The 15,329-nt window shown below is 36.5% G+C and overlaps 2 protein-coding genes across 3 annotated transcripts; both read right to left on the bottom strand.

The window, feature by feature from the left end:
* Positions 1-4,163: 4,163 nt before the first annotated feature.
* On the bottom strand, positions 4,164-6,605 carry LOC129725690 (aldehyde dehydrogenase, dimeric NADP-preferring-like; the record flags this gene model as incomplete). The annotated part of the gene is made up of 6 exons (XM_055681775.1): positions 4,164-4,346; positions 4,412-4,562; positions 4,617-4,752; positions 4,832-4,947; positions 6,006-6,203; positions 6,259-6,605. Coding segments are annotated over 6 exons (960 nt in total), but the record flags the coding sequence as incomplete, so codon positions are not given.
* A 1,489-nt stretch (positions 6,606-8,094) lies between these two features.
* On the bottom strand, positions 8,095-15,221 carry LOC129725689 (aldehyde dehydrogenase, dimeric NADP-preferring-like). Of its 2 annotated transcripts, none has more exons than XM_055681774.1 (10): positions 15,117-15,221; positions 11,228-11,262; positions 11,111-11,169; positions 10,648-11,050; positions 10,187-10,581; positions 9,934-10,131; positions 8,760-8,875; positions 8,545-8,680; positions 8,340-8,490; positions 8,095-8,286 (listed from the first exon to the last, which is right to left on the bottom strand). In XM_055681774.1, the coding sequence occupies exons 2-10, from the start codon at positions 11,240-11,242 to the stop codon at positions 8,275-8,277; spliced, it is 1,485 nt and encodes a 494-aa protein (XP_055537749.1). In that variant the 5' UTR covers positions 11,243-11,262; positions 15,117-15,221; the 3' UTR covers positions 8,095-8,274. The 2 variants fall into 2 exon arrangements, with proteins under 2 accessions (XP_055537749.1, XP_055537748.1); XM_055681773.1 differs by having other exon boundaries at positions 8,095-8,274.
* Between the last annotated feature and the right edge of the window lie 108 nt (positions 15,222-15,329).

Below are 15,329 nucleotides of genomic sequence, written 5' to 3'. Positions count from 1 at the left end.
TATGATACGTAATTGTTCTTTATTGAAATATTTGTTAATGTTCGGGAAAGACATTTGAGGAAAAATAATAGGTATCTTATTGCTAAAAGTTGAGATATTACTTAAAAAACGACGTATGTTTGAAGATGATTTTCTGCATACAGAAAAACACATTAAAATATTCTTTTTTAAATTTATATATATTATACATATAATACATGCACATTTTTGACTTTTTGAGTATGAGCTCAATTCGCCTGTAAATTAAATTTTTGTTTTAATAAAATGTTCGTTGTTTCTTCAACATCGTGCGAGCCGAGCAGAAAAAAAATACATTTCTGATGTTTTCTCAGTTTCGTGAATAGTAACACATTACGGGATTCGAAATACTTTTTTACTTTTACCAAAACTAGATCTTGGGACATTTGGCTGGAGGAAAGGCCGTATTTCATTGGTTTAATTTTTTTTAATGTCTACGTAGTTATGTGAATTAAAACGTTAACTTCTTCTCAGACGTGTTCCTTGGACATCAACAAACATTTTCGTTATATAAAATTCACATGTTATCTCTTTAGATATGATTATAGAGGAGAACTAAGCATTAATGGTCACGCTAAATTATTCTTACTTCTAAAAGTTACATAAAAAGAGGTTTTACTGTGAACGATTGACGAATATCCGGTTATCACCCGAGTGTGGTATATTCGGAACTGGGATGACCCCACATAACATTTTCCAAAATAACGACTTCTGGTTTTAGGAAAATAATCTGAAGTGGTATTTGGCCAGCCATTTCAATACTTCCGAAACTTCCGAACTCCATACGTCATTTTGAAATCCGAAATAGCGATTTTCAGTTTCTGTAAATCATCCCCAAAATATCAAAATATGCAATCCAATATGGGTATTTCCGTTCTGTGCGTTCTCAGAATGTTAAAGTACTTAAAGTGATGATGGACGTATAAGATGTGAAATGTTTTTGAAGTGAGTTGTGCTAATAATGCAATGAATTATAAAAAATGATTCCTAATTTTGAAACTTTCGATCCCGAGCATCGCCGGGAACGTTCCACTAGTAAGTTAATAAACATAAAAATTTAAAATTTTCAGAACATATGTTGACGGTTGTCTATGGATGGATAATCACAATCACCAAAAACTTGTCCACGTTGAATGTGGATAGCTTTTCAGGGGCCCTACACATTCCACGTGAACAGTTCGAGGGAGAGGTGGTTGCCCAATATCTGCGGTTCTAACAAACTCTTCAGAATTTAATTGAACTGTCGTCCACCAGGAAAAAAGGGGTTGGACATCCACGGTTTCTGCAAAATTTTAAGAATATATTCGGGGTTCGACTTCCACGATTTATAAAAAAAATTTAAAATATATTCGGACAGTTGTCTGCGGAGAAGGAAGGGGTGAGATTTAAAACAACCAGGAAATTCTCTACAGAGAAATTCATAAGTTTATGTATTCATATCGCTGATATAAAAAAGTTAAATGCGGACTTGTGTGGACTTGGATAGCCCACCAGATGTTTTATCTCGCAATCTTCTTGCTGGCTGCTGCTTCTGAGATCTGTTTGTTGCCTGTTTCTTTTGGGATAGCAGATTCTTAGTGGTGCCTCTGTTCTCTTTTATCTTGACGATCTTGGTCGGGTCATCGTTTTCATTTTTGCCTGTGTATAGCTCCGATAAAAGATGTGGTGTCTGCTGTACTCTAGTTTCCGAAGCCTCCTGTTTTAGTTGCGGTTAACGGTTGATTGTTAATCGGTATCGGGGTGTTTTAAGTTGTCAGGATTCTTCGCGTTGTCTCGGTTTTCCAGAAGCAATTGTATCTGTTCCTCGCTACAGCTTGCACCGGGTTGAATATCTATCAACCGGCGTCGCTTCGGAATATTTCGCTCACTGGTTTTTTCAATTCTTTCCTACTTCAGTTACGATACCAGCTCATCCAAAAATGAGCTACTAGTCGACTCCTTTTCTGTGCGTTTGGAATTTTTCGGATTACTGAAAATCTACTCAGCGGATATATGCCACAAGCCCTGAATCCGGATTTCATGCTGTTAGCACTATTTGCTTCGATTTTGTCCAAGGCTCCTTTTAGCAATAGGGGGAAAACATGCTTCGGAACGCAACCTTTATTGTCCTTTTCCCAAGCCTCCAGTGTGGTCTTCCAAGGCTTTTCTAATGGTCGAAAGTAAGCGACATCCGAAGGCTGACAAAGGTAGGTGGCGTTGGGAGGTAAAAAAAAAACAAATTTTATATTGTTGTCCTGGCAAGCTTTGATCACTGTTTAGGGGAACGGCTCCATTATCCATCTCATTAGGCCGATATTTACGAAGAATGCACGGATTAAACACCAAATTTTCACGAAATCATTGAACAAATAAACTAAATATGCTTACGTGCTCTTATGGAATCGTTTAGCATTGTATATTAAGTAAAATTAACTAGATTTATCCTGGATTTTGTAAAACAACCATTTTCATCTCCAAACCTGAAACACTGCTCAATTATTCATTTCACGACGCCCCCATATTCATCACACTGTTAATCATGAATAAATCACATCATCATGAATGAACGTAGCCGCAGCCCGTCGTAGTAGGTTACCAAGATATCCGCTATAGTTGTTTACGTGCAAAATTGGTAACCTAGGTAACCACTACAGTGCTGTAGATTTATGTCAATTATGTCAGTTGAAATTTAGGAATTGTAGAAATTCATCTCATATATTTCTGCTAATTTCAGCTTGTTTTAGGAAATGTGAGGTGAACATTCCAAAGATTTTGTTTAGTGATTAAAATAAAAAGTGGTCCGCTAGTGATGAAAAAAACATTGGTTGGCTGCTGAACGAGTCCCGTTGTAGCCGTATGCGGCGCGGATTTTGTTTTCTAAGGTGGGCGATTGAATTAAATGAGTTTTCGAGTATCAAATTTAGTGCTTTTACGTGAGTTTTTGAGGATTATACTTTATGAGGAATCTAAAGTGAACTAAGAAGTAGCCATTCCATAGATTAGAAGATTGGTTTAAGAAGAAAATATGCATTTTTTTCCTGTTTTCAATTGTGTTTTCATGTTGTATGAGATGAATATATGGGCTGAGATAAATAATGGAGCAGTTCCCCTATGATATATTAGATGCCACATTGCCTCCGATAATGATTCTGGATTTCCTATTCTTCCCCTCACGCAGAATGGAAAACAAAATCAACGAAGATACAACAATAATTTCTATTATGTATTTTATTTCTTTATGTTTAATGATATAGTACTTTTTCAAAACATCCAAATTCTAATATTTGTACCAGTTTCGAACCATTTGATGAGTATAGATGCTTTTAGATTCATTTGTGCAATTTTGATCGCTGGTGGCCAATTCGCGATCAAACTCTGCTGATGTTTGTTTGATTTTGCATGCGAAAAGAACTGTTTTCAAATCTCTTTAACTTTGGATGGAATACTTTTTTTATTACAATTTCTCACTTTTTGTAACTATACCACATTTCTTGAATTTGCTAACAATAGTCTATCTATCTTACTAACGCTTTCACAAATGAAGAAAATTGACGCGGATGGCGAGTCATACAAAAATAAGTAAAACACAAAGCGCAGAGATCGGGCGTCGCAAGAAATCTTACAGACTAAAGTGTATCTTTTAAGGTATTATCACGAAATGTCATTAACCCATTAAGGACCAGGTGTTTGATTTTTCGAACAGTACTTAAGAATTTGTTTACGCATAGCTGAGACGAGATAAACTTATTCCGTTTTCTGTATATGATACCTATGAATGTTAGGTACAAAAAAACATACCGGGCATCCTTCCCCTACCGTTCTGTAGGCAGGGTAGCGTTTTGCGCAAATGTGTTCAACAACACAGTTTTTCAATAATTGTTTTAAAGCTGAAAAAAATAGAAACTATTGGTAGTAATATAACTATTCTAGTAGCTAATAGATGACATTGTTTTTGTACCATTTATCAAAGCTTTGCAAGTATGTTTTTTACGCTTGGGCTCACTGTAGTGAGAAACGACCAGTTACAAACTCGATTGTGGAAAGTCGAAAAAAATTGTTTTTTCATTATTTTTTCTTGATTAAAACAATACGAATCCTGAAAATTACGTGGAAAAAATTGTGATCTAGGTTCGGTCCATAATGGGTTAAACAAAATGAAATATGCGTAGTCGATTAAACAAGTGATTTTATTCTACACTAAAAACCAAAATTCATTTCATAACATCGTGATGCATTACAACATACTCAGAATGTCTTTTAGAGAACCGATCACCACCATTTCGTCAGCTGCACTTTAAAGAGGAAGTGACGTAACAGCACAAAATACTGTCACCAGTCTACTTATTGTCCTATGAAGAAAACTTAAATTTGATGAAATTAATCATTGCCAATCATTTTGCTATCAGATACATACGTCTCTCAAACAATTCACTATTAGTGTAGAAGCGACCCCCAGTCCAAATATAAATAAGTATGGTACACATTTCAAAGAAATACTCCTGCGCTTCTTCAGAACTGTTGACAAGAAAGATAATTTTCCATCTGAGTAAGGCGGATATCGCGAGCTAAAAATAGTTTATATGATAAAAAGAACCTTTTCACATTTCTGTTTCACTTACGATGCTAGTTTTTCACCAACGGCATTGAAATCCTTTATCAGACATGATTTCTTGTGTGTGAACGTGTCAAACCCATATTTACCGTGGTATGCTCCCATACCACTGGGACCTACACCTCCAAAGGGCAGTGACTCAACTATTTAAAAAATATTTTTTTTTGTTAGGCACGTAGATATATAAGAAATTTGAACATAAAATATTGAATATTGTCAAACCTGCAAAATGTCCCAATACATCGTTGATGCACATTCCACCAGCGGAAGTATTAGCAATGATTAGATTTCTTACTGCTTCATTTGTACTGAATATATATAGTGCCAAAGGTTTATCTCTGAAAATAGAATAAAAAAGATTTTTTTCGGATGAATGTTATTCGCTGAAATCACAGAGAACTTTATTCAACCTGCTTTCGAATTGATTTAGAGCTTTTTTTCATTTTTCATAATTTTTTTTGTTAAATTGATGTCCATAACACCGAAACAAATAATAAACCATTAGAAATAGGTACTGGTCAGTATTCATTTGAGCTTGAGATCAAATTTAATAAATCGGGAAAATGAGAATATTGAAAAAAAATTAATGTTATGTTAAAAATATTCAAGATATCATTTTCTGAGTCAGTTTTTATTGAGGCAATGTTTTTGAAAACCTAAGCACTCAGCTTTGTGGTGTATGACGAGCTTCAGACTTTTCTCAAAAAAATCACACGCGGCACGCACCTAGTCCATCGACATCTCGTCCCAGATCTTTGAAATGAGCTTCCTAAATTGGTTCATAGCGCTCACTTTAAGTTCGCTCTGCTTGGCCAGCATGTACGACCATACATAAGAGCCCAGGGAATCTATGTCCGGGGAGCTGGGAGGCCACAAAGTTTTATCGAGAAAGTCAGTCAAAATCTCTCGACACCACGCTTGAACGATTTTCGCCATGTGGACCAGTTGACCTGTTGAAAGATGTAATGATACCTCCCGTAGGGATTCCAAAGTGCTGGAGCCACAACCTTCTCCAGAACTTCGGTCTTATAATACGCGAAGTTGATTTTTACTTTAGCTGACACCAATTTCGAATTCGAACTTGTTGAACACCCTCTATTTTTTCGAGAATTTGAGATTTGTACCTGGAAGATTTGAAGACGCACGTGAACATTTTGAATGAGATTTTTACTGTTCTTGGAGCTCTAAACAGCTTTATAAGAAATCCGTGAATTGTCGCTGTTTACCACGCATACCATGCAATTCCGGCTGAAAATTTCGCTGCGGTTTCATCCACCAATTGGAAAAAAATAAGACTTGAAGTAAAAGGAACGTAACCAACTTCGACCACCCATCCCTTCAGAAAAAAAGCTCTAAAACCAAGTAATGGAAGCTTACCTGTGTAGTGCAAAATTACCTTGCATTGATGAACTTGATTGCATCATTAGCGTTTTCTACGACTAAAATTGGTAAAATTGGTCCGAAAATTTCATCTTGCATAACTGGATCTTCTGATTTAACATTCGTTAAAATTGTTGGTGCAATATAGTTATCTGCGGAGTCGACATCACCTCCAATTGCAACATTCGCACCCTTAAGTAAACCGCTCAGTCGTCTAATTTAAACGCAAATTATTAGTGAGAGCCAATAACTCTGGAACATATACTTACTTAAAATGTTGTTGATTGATTATGCGGCATAGATCAGGACTATGCTTAGGATTTTCTCCATACCACTCCTTAAGTAAAGACTTAGCTTCCTTCAGAAATTGTTCTTGAATATCTTTAGAGCATAATATGTAATCTGGAGCTATACAAGTCTGACCAGCATTAATAAATTTGCCCCATAAAATGCGCCTCGTTGCAATTGCGATATCCGCTGAACTGTCGATATAACAAGGACTCTTTCCTCCGAGCTCCAGGGTACAAGGAGTTAAATTTTCAGAACAAGCTTTATGTATAATCTTTCCTATTCGGTTTGCACCAGTGAAAAAAATGTAATTGATGTCAATTATGTCAGTTGAAATTTAGGAATTGTAGAAATTCATCTCATATATTTCTGCTAATTTCAGCTTGTTTTAGGAAATGTGAGGTGAACATTCCAAAGATTTTGTTTAGTGATTAAAATAAAAAGTGGTCCGCTAGTGATGAAAAAAACATTGGTTGGCTGCTGAACGAGTCCCGTTGTAGCCGTATGCGGCGCGGATTTTGTTTTCTAAGGTGGGCGATTGAATTAAATGAGTTTTCGAGTATCAAATTTAGTGCTTTTAAGTGAGTTTTTGAGGATTATACTTTATGAGGAATCTAAAGTGAACTAAGAAGAAGCCATTCCATAGATTAGAAGATTGGTTTAAGAAGAAAATATGCATTTTTTTCCTGTTTTCAATTGTGTTTTCATGTTGTATGAGATGAATATATGGGCTGAGATAAATAATGGAGCAGTTCCCCTATGATATATTAGATGCCACATTGCCTCCGATAATGATTCTGGATTTCCTATTCTTCCCCTCACGCAGAATGGAAAACAAAATCAACGAAGATACAACAATAATTTCTATTATGTATTTTATTTCTTTATGTTTAATGATATAGTACTTTTTCAAAACATCCAAATTCTAATATTTGTACCAGTTTCGAACCATTTGATGAGTATAGATTCTTTTAGATTCATTTGTGCAATTTTGATCGCTGGTGGCCAATTCGCGATCAAACTCTGCTGATGTTTGTTTGATTTTGCATGCGAAAAGAACTGTTTTCAAATCTCTTTAACTTTGGATGGAATACTTTTTTTATTACAATTTCTCACTTTTTGTAACTATACCACATTTCTTGAATTTGCTAACAATAGTCTATCTATCTTACTAACGCTTTCACAAATGAAGAAAATTGACGCGGATGGCGAGTCATACAAAAATAAGTAAAACACAAAGCGCAGAGATCGGGCGTCGCAAGAAATCTTACAGACTAAAGTGTATCTTTTAAGGTATTATCACGAAATGTCATTAACCCATTAAGGACCAGGTGTTTGATTTTTCGAACAGTACTTAAGAATTTGTTTACGCATAGCTGAGACGAGATAAACTTATTCCGTTTTCTGTATATGATACCTATGAATGTTAGGTACAAAAAAACATACCGGGCATCCTTCCCCTACCGTTCTGTAGGCAGGGTAGCGTTTTGCGCAAATGTGTTCAACAACACAGTTTTTCAATAATTGTTTTAAAGCTGAAAAAAATAGAAACTATTGGTAGTAATATAACTATTCTAGTAGCTAATAGATGACATTGTTTTTGTACCATTTATCAAAGCTTTGCAAGTATGTTTTTTACGCTTGGGCTCACTGTAGTGAGAAACGACCAGTTACAAACTCGATTGTGGAAAGTCGAAAAAAATTGTTTTTTCATTATTTTTTCTTGATTAAAACAATACGAATCCTGAAAATTACGTGGAAAAAATTGTGATCTAGGTTCGGTCCATAATGGGTTAAACAAAATGAAATATGCGTAGTCGATTAAACAAGTGATTTTATTCTACACTAAAAACCAAAATTCATTTCATAACATCGTGATGCATTACAACATACTTAGAATGTCTTTTAGAGAACCGATCACCACCATTTCGTCAGCTGCACTTTAAAGAGGAAGTGACGTAACAGCACAAAATACTGTCACCAGTCTACTTATTGTCCTATGAAGAAAACTTAAATTTGATGAAATTAATCATTGCCAATCATTTTGCTATCAGATACATACGTCTCTCAAACAATTCACTATTAGTGTAGAAGCGACCCCCAGTCCAAATATAAATAAGTATGGTACACATTTCAAAGAAATACTCCTGCGCTTCTTCAGAACTGTTGACAAGAAAGATAATTTTCCATCTGAGTAAGGCGGATATCGCGAGCTAAAAATAGTTTATATGATAAAAAGAACCTTTTCACATTTCTGTTTCACTTACGATGCTAGTTTTTCACCAACGGCATTGAAATCCTTTATCAGACATGATTTCTTGTGTGTGAACGTGTCAAACCCATATTTACCGTGGTATGCTCCCATACCACTGGGACCCACACCTCCAAAGGGCAGTGACTCAACTATTTAAAAAAATTTTTTTTTTGTTAGGCACGTAGATATATAAGAAATTTGAACATAAAATATTGAATATTGTCAAACCTGCAAAATGTCCCAATACATCGTTGATGCACATTCCACCAGCGGAAGTATTAGCAATGATTAGATTTCTTACTGCTTCATTTGTACTGAATATATATAGTGCCAAAGGTTTATCTCTGAAAATAGAATAAAAAAGATTTTTTTCGGATGAATGTTATTCGCTGAAATCACAGAGAACTTTATTCAACCTGCTTTCGAATTGATTTAGAGCTTTTTTTCATTTTTCATAATTTTTTTTGTTGAATTGATGTCCATAACACCGAAACAAATAATAAACCATTAGAAATAGGTACTGGTCAGTATTCATTTGAGCTTGAGATCAAATTTAATAAATCGAGAAAATGAGAATATTGAAAAAAAATTAATGTTATGTTAAAAATATTCAAGATATCATTTTCTGAGTCAGTTTTTATTGAGGCAATGTTTTTGAAAACCTAAGCACTCAGCTTTGTGGTGTATGACGAGCTTCAGACTTTTCTCAAAAAAATCACACGCGGCACGCACCTAGTCCATCGACATCTCGTCCCAGATCTTTGAAATGAGCTTCCTAAATTGGTTCATAGCGCTCACTTTAAGTTCGCTCTGCTTGGCCAGCATGTACGACCATACATAAGAGCCCAGGGAATCTATGTCCGGGGAGCTGGGAGGCCACAAAGTTTTATCGAGAAAGTCAGTCAAAATCTCTCGACACCACGCTTGAACGATTTTCGCCATGTGGACCAGTTGACCTGTTGAAAGATGTAATGATACCTCCCGTAGGGATTCCAAAGTGCTGGAGCCACAACCTTCTCCAGAACTTCGGTCTTATAATACGCGAAGTTGATTTTTACTTTAGCTGACACCAATTTCGAATTCGAACTTGTTGAACACCCTCTATTTTTTCGAGAATTTGAGATTTGTACCTGGAAGATTTGAAGACGCACGTGAACATTTTGAATGAGATTTTTACTGTTCTTGGAGCTCTAAACAGCTTTATAAGAAATCCGTGAATTGTCGCTGTTTACCACGCATACCATGCAATTCCGGCTGAAAATTTCGCTGCGGTTTCATCCACCAATTGGAAAAAAATGAGACTTGAAGTAAAAGGAACGTAACCAACTTCGACCACCCATCCCTTCAGAAAAAAAGCTCTAAAACCAAGTAATGGAAGCTTACCTGTGTAGTGCAAAATTACCTTGCATTGATGAACTTGATTGCATCATTGGCGTTTTCTACGACTAAAATTGGTAAAATTGGTCCGAAAATTTCATCTTGCATAACTGGATCTTCTGATTTAACATTCGTTAAAATTGTTGGTGCAATATAGTTATCTGCGGAGTCGACATCACCTCCAATTGCAACATTCGCACCCTTAAGTAAACCGCTCAGTCGTCTAATTTAAACGCAAATTATTAGTGAGAGCCAATAACTCTGGAACATATACTTACTTAAAATGTTGTTGATTGATTATGCGGCATAGATCAGGACTATGCTTAGGATTTTCTCCATACCACTCCTTAAGTATAGACTTAGCTTCCTTCAGAAATTGTTCTTGAATATCTTTAGAGCATAATATGTAATCTGGAGCTATACAAGTCTGACCAGCATTAATAAATTTGCCCCATAAAATGCGCCTCGTTGCAATTGCGATATCCGCTGAACTGTCGATATAACAAGGACTCTTTCCTCCGAGCTCCAGGGTACAAGGAGTTAAATTTTCAGAACAAGCTTTATGTATAATCTTTCCTATTCGGTTTGCACCAGTGAAAAAAATGTAATCGAACTTTTGTTGCAATAATTCTGTAGTTTCCTTTACACCTCCTTCGACAACGCGGTAACAGTCCTGAAAAAAAAGTAAAACCAAAATTGTTATATTAACTCTAACTTTTTTTATGAGGACTATTGATACTTGATCTAAATACTTCGGAACAGTGTTGGCTATGAATTTAGAACAGGCCGGAGAAACTTCACTCGGTTTGATCACGACACAGTTTCCTGCTGCAATCGCTGCCGCAACCGGTGCGAGAGTAAGTTGCAATGGATAATTCCAGGCTCCGATAACCAAAGCTACACCATAAGGATCATTATAAATAAACACACCGTCCATCATATTGACGATCGTTTTCTCAGGCTTCTTTGGTTGGACCCAATCACGCAGATTTAAGATGATACTGCGCAGATCATTCATCAAGTAATCGATTTCCATTACGTAGGCTTCTTGCTTGTGTTTCCGTAAATCGGATGCCAAAGCCCGGGCCATTTCCGTATGATTCTCCTCGTACATACGCATTAAGTTCTGTAGCTGTTTCTCCCTGCGACCAGAAAACATCAATGATTATTAAAATTTTCCTAATCATATATTGCTTACTTACCTAAATCCAACATTCCGGGTTTTCCCACTATCGAATGCAGCGCGAAGGTTTTGTACAATCTAAATCAAAACAAATAATTTTTTAATTCTTTTTTTTTTAAGTAAAAGATCTACTCACTTCTGAATACGCCATTTTATGATGTCTGCTCTTTCCTGCAAACAATAGTTATTGTCAAAGTTTTAATTCATTTTGCATTGTGACATTCAGTGCTACAACTAGATTTGATGATTAAGAAAAACGTAAATAATGCGAAATGGTATCGCTCGGTAAAGTCTAATGAAGTTAAACAAACACCTTTGGCACCATCTGAAAAATAGGTACTATCCGTAACTTCTTGATGGAGGATACCTAGTTCTAGGACGTAGGACTACGTCTTGCTTTACTATACTGGTGTGTATTCTATGAAAACGAACATTTATCGTTTTAACTAGAGGGAAGATTTCAAGTGTTTAGAACCTTGGCTACCTCAAATTTGTTCATTTCATCTTGAACGCAAACCTTAGCACTGGCTGGAGCGCTGCACTGGCGGTTTGCCAGAATTTGAGAGAATGAGACGTTACCGAAGGAATGGATAGAAGGAATCATGCGTTCCATCTACAAAAGAGGCGACAAGCTGGATTGTAGCAACTATCGTCCAATCGCCCTGCTAAGCGCTGCCTACAAGTTACTCTCCCAACTTCTATGCCGCCGCCTATCACCTAATGCAAAGGAATTTGTTGGGCGATACCAAGCGAAATTCAACTAGGGTAAATGACCCAATAGTGGAGGAGCTAAGCACGAGTTATGCATGTTTAGCCATGTTTTGGCTAAGAAAAACGAATCTAGCTGGTCCGTTTCACTATTTTCTGTTGAAATGGATTCTATTTGATAATTTTGCACCTTAAAATTGACTTTGAACCCGCTTTGAGGGTTTAAATTAACTAAAATAAGTTGCACGCTTTTGTTCCAATAGTTGCGGTAGAGTTCCTATAGTTGTGAATGGGTGTTCCTGTAGTTGCGGTGCATAAAACATTCGTGTTTGCTTGGTTAAATGAAGGTATTTGCCTTGCTTGAAGTAGTTTTTGATTGTTTTACTATTTATCATATTGTTTTTAATAGGTTGACAAGTCGGTTTGCAAGTAAATACAAAAATGCACGAAGTTAACTAAGAGACGGATTTTGCGCCAATTTGGTCAGATGTTGGCAAAATTCAGTGAGGGTATGTAGGTTTTGTTAAATAAAACAAATTTTGCATACTTTTCATAAAATGTCTATAGACTAACATTTGAAAAGGGCTGAAATTGGCTGAAGAGAAAAACCAATGGCGCTCATTTTGAAATATTCAGAATTTTTTTTTTCGCAAATGGTGATTTCTCAACACTGGAAGTTAGAGTCTATTACCTCTGCTTCGTACCATGTTTGCGCTCACATTTTTGACGTTAGTGTTTACTAAAAGAGCGATTGAAGCTGTGAAAGGCTCGTTAAAAGAATTACAAGACCAAAAGCAGTGGGTAAGCATCGATTAAGAGGTCATAAATGCATAATACAGCATTTTAGGGGTGAGAGCGATAGCTTTTGTGGCCGATCATGTATGAAGTATCGGTAAATACACGATGTCTGCTGTTCGTCATTGCCACGAAAGATGATAGAAAAAGGAGATAGAAACGAGTGGTACGATTTTCAGGAAGTCCGTGTAGTTGCTTGGCTTCGCCGATGACTTTGACATTGTGGCACGCAGCTTTAGGACATTAAAGGAGACGTATGGCTAACTTAAAGCAGAGACCAATCAGGTCGGACTTGTCACAAAGTAGAACATCTACACGTGTCTTCCCAATTCGCACAAGTTTTGCACTAAAATCGCACAATAAATGTGTAAAATGCATAACGAACTGTTGTACTGCGAATACATCGACATTGAATGAAATCAGAATAAATATTATATACCTACACATATACCTACATTTTGGGGCGCTCGAAAAATCGTGCTTCATTTTCGTGCGCCGGTTCATATGAACGACATCTCATCCCTTATAATACTCTGCAGCCAAAACAACCTTCAGCGATTCATGTTTCTTAACACAACTTAGCCTTTTCCGACCGGGCCCATATAATTGCATAGGTAGAAGGTGACTCAAACAAAACCTACTCACTCTCTTTTTGAACGTCCTATTCATCGTTTTGTTGCTCACAACGCTAGTGTCAACATCGCAGCTGCTACGAAAAATAAAAAACCGGAGCAAGCAAGTGTTTTTATATAGGAATTGCTTCGGTTTAGGTTTTGTTATCCGTCATTTTTTACCTACACAAATGTGTGGGCTCGGTCGGAAAGGGTTAGTGACGCTGGTGCCAGTAACGTGGAATCATATGCATATGACCAAAACTACAAACTTAATGTCTTTCTAATTGAACAAACTTATTGTCTTTCTAATTGTTAATGATTCAATAATGTTTTTAAATGACCGGATTAATGAAAGTGAACCAATCAGTTAATATTTTCATTAATCTAGTCAGCACCCAAATTATCAGTATTGATTGCTGGTTGCACTGTTTCAACCCTTCTGAAAGCATTATCAATACCAGTACAAATCAGTCCTCTATGGCCACAAAACATAGCTCTGCTTGAGGAGGACTATCATGCCCTTGGGGTTTTCGAACGGAAGGCTCTGCATACGACCTGCGGTGGCGTGCAGATGGAAGGTCGGGTTTTTGTCCCACATTCTTACCACCATATCATTCCGATTTTACCTGTATGAACTATAGTGGGTTACCTCAGCAACTGATGCAACACGTGGAGACGACGAATGAATCATGAGTTGCATTAGTTGCTGGGAAAGCCCACTATGGCAAAAATCGTAGGGCTACAGTGGGATGGACATATCGTAAGGATGTTAGACGAAAGACTAGTCAAAATGATTCTGGATAACGACTCAACAGAAACGCGGCGTCGTGGCACGCAATGTATAAAGACGTCGGCTCTTAAAAACAGCAAAGCCTAAGCCGGACAGGCCTTCGTCTGATTGGTAAGATAAGTTGAAGTCGAAGGTACTGTAGCGAGTTAGGCTTTTGGATTTTCAAGAATTTGTTGAAAATCATAAAAAATGCGCATCCCTCAAGTGATAAAATATACAAACCAGTTTCTTAATATTGCGGAGTTCAGTACGTCGAAAACATTGCGGCATACTCTGATGGTCGTGATTTATGCAGCTCAGAATTTGCTTCAAAATGTAAGACTGTGTGATATTTAGAGAATTTGGATTTTTCAGTCGTGATAATTGCGCAAGCAATTCACCTCAACCATCTCCGCACTTGCGGTAAGAGCTGACAGAATTGAGCTCGTATTAATGAAATTTGATCATTTTATCAATTATCGAAGAAATTGAAAAAAATAGAAATTCATTGAAACAGTCAATAATACTGCAGATAACATTGGTTCATAAATTAACTGCTTTTATCACTACTTAAACGGATCTGATTATCTCCGGTCGGCATGAATTGCAATTTTTATGTCCAAAGTTCAAGATTCCTGGTAAACAATAAACCTTTACACCGATACCAGTAATCTCATAGCGGCCTATCAATCGGTTTCAGAGAATATTACTGCATACTTCGTGAAAACACTAACACGGACTATTCATATATCGTTAGCGTAGCATTTCACTCATAAAATAATTAAGTCTTAAATGAAATTGTGAGTTTTGGTTCTATGAATTTTTACAGAATCGGAAGATTTATAACAAATAAACTCAGCGCTTTGAACCTCTATAGTTTCACAATTGAACAAACATAATGACATGATGAAACAAAAAACACAAGCGTGCAATGTGAAGTAGTATTTTGAAAGAAGTTTAATTGCGTTCTGAATCACGATGTTTAGTTTCAATCCAAACATGATCTGGGCTGATTTATGTGCACCAGATTTATTATCAATATAATTTCGTGTCTTCGAGTCTCCGAGTTTCTGAGTTACGCACGCAATAGGTATTAGGGTGTTTTAGGGTATTTTGAATATAATTTTTAGTTTACTTACTGTCTTCGAATAGCTTTTCTGCACTATACACTACGCGGCCTACAGTTCGCCGGTCTTACTGATAACTGAATGCCGGCTAGCTTCACTTCTCATCCATACACACTCAAAACAGTACGTCAGAATTTGTTACATTTTTTTTGTACAAGTGAAATGATAAGCGATACCTCGAGGGTGAGCGATGATACAAGAAGCTTTTGTTGATAAGCTAAGGTT

Source organism: Wyeomyia smithii, chromosome 2 (assembly GCF_029784165.1).
Source record: "Wyeomyia smithii strain HCP4-BCI-WySm-NY-G18 chromosome 2, ASM2978416v1, whole genome shotgun sequence".
NCBI lineage: Eukaryota > Metazoa > Arthropoda > Insecta > Diptera > Culicidae > Wyeomyia > Wyeomyia smithii.
The sequence above is the reverse complement of the archived record's forward strand: the minus strand, read 5'-3'. Positions and strand labels throughout refer to the sequence as shown.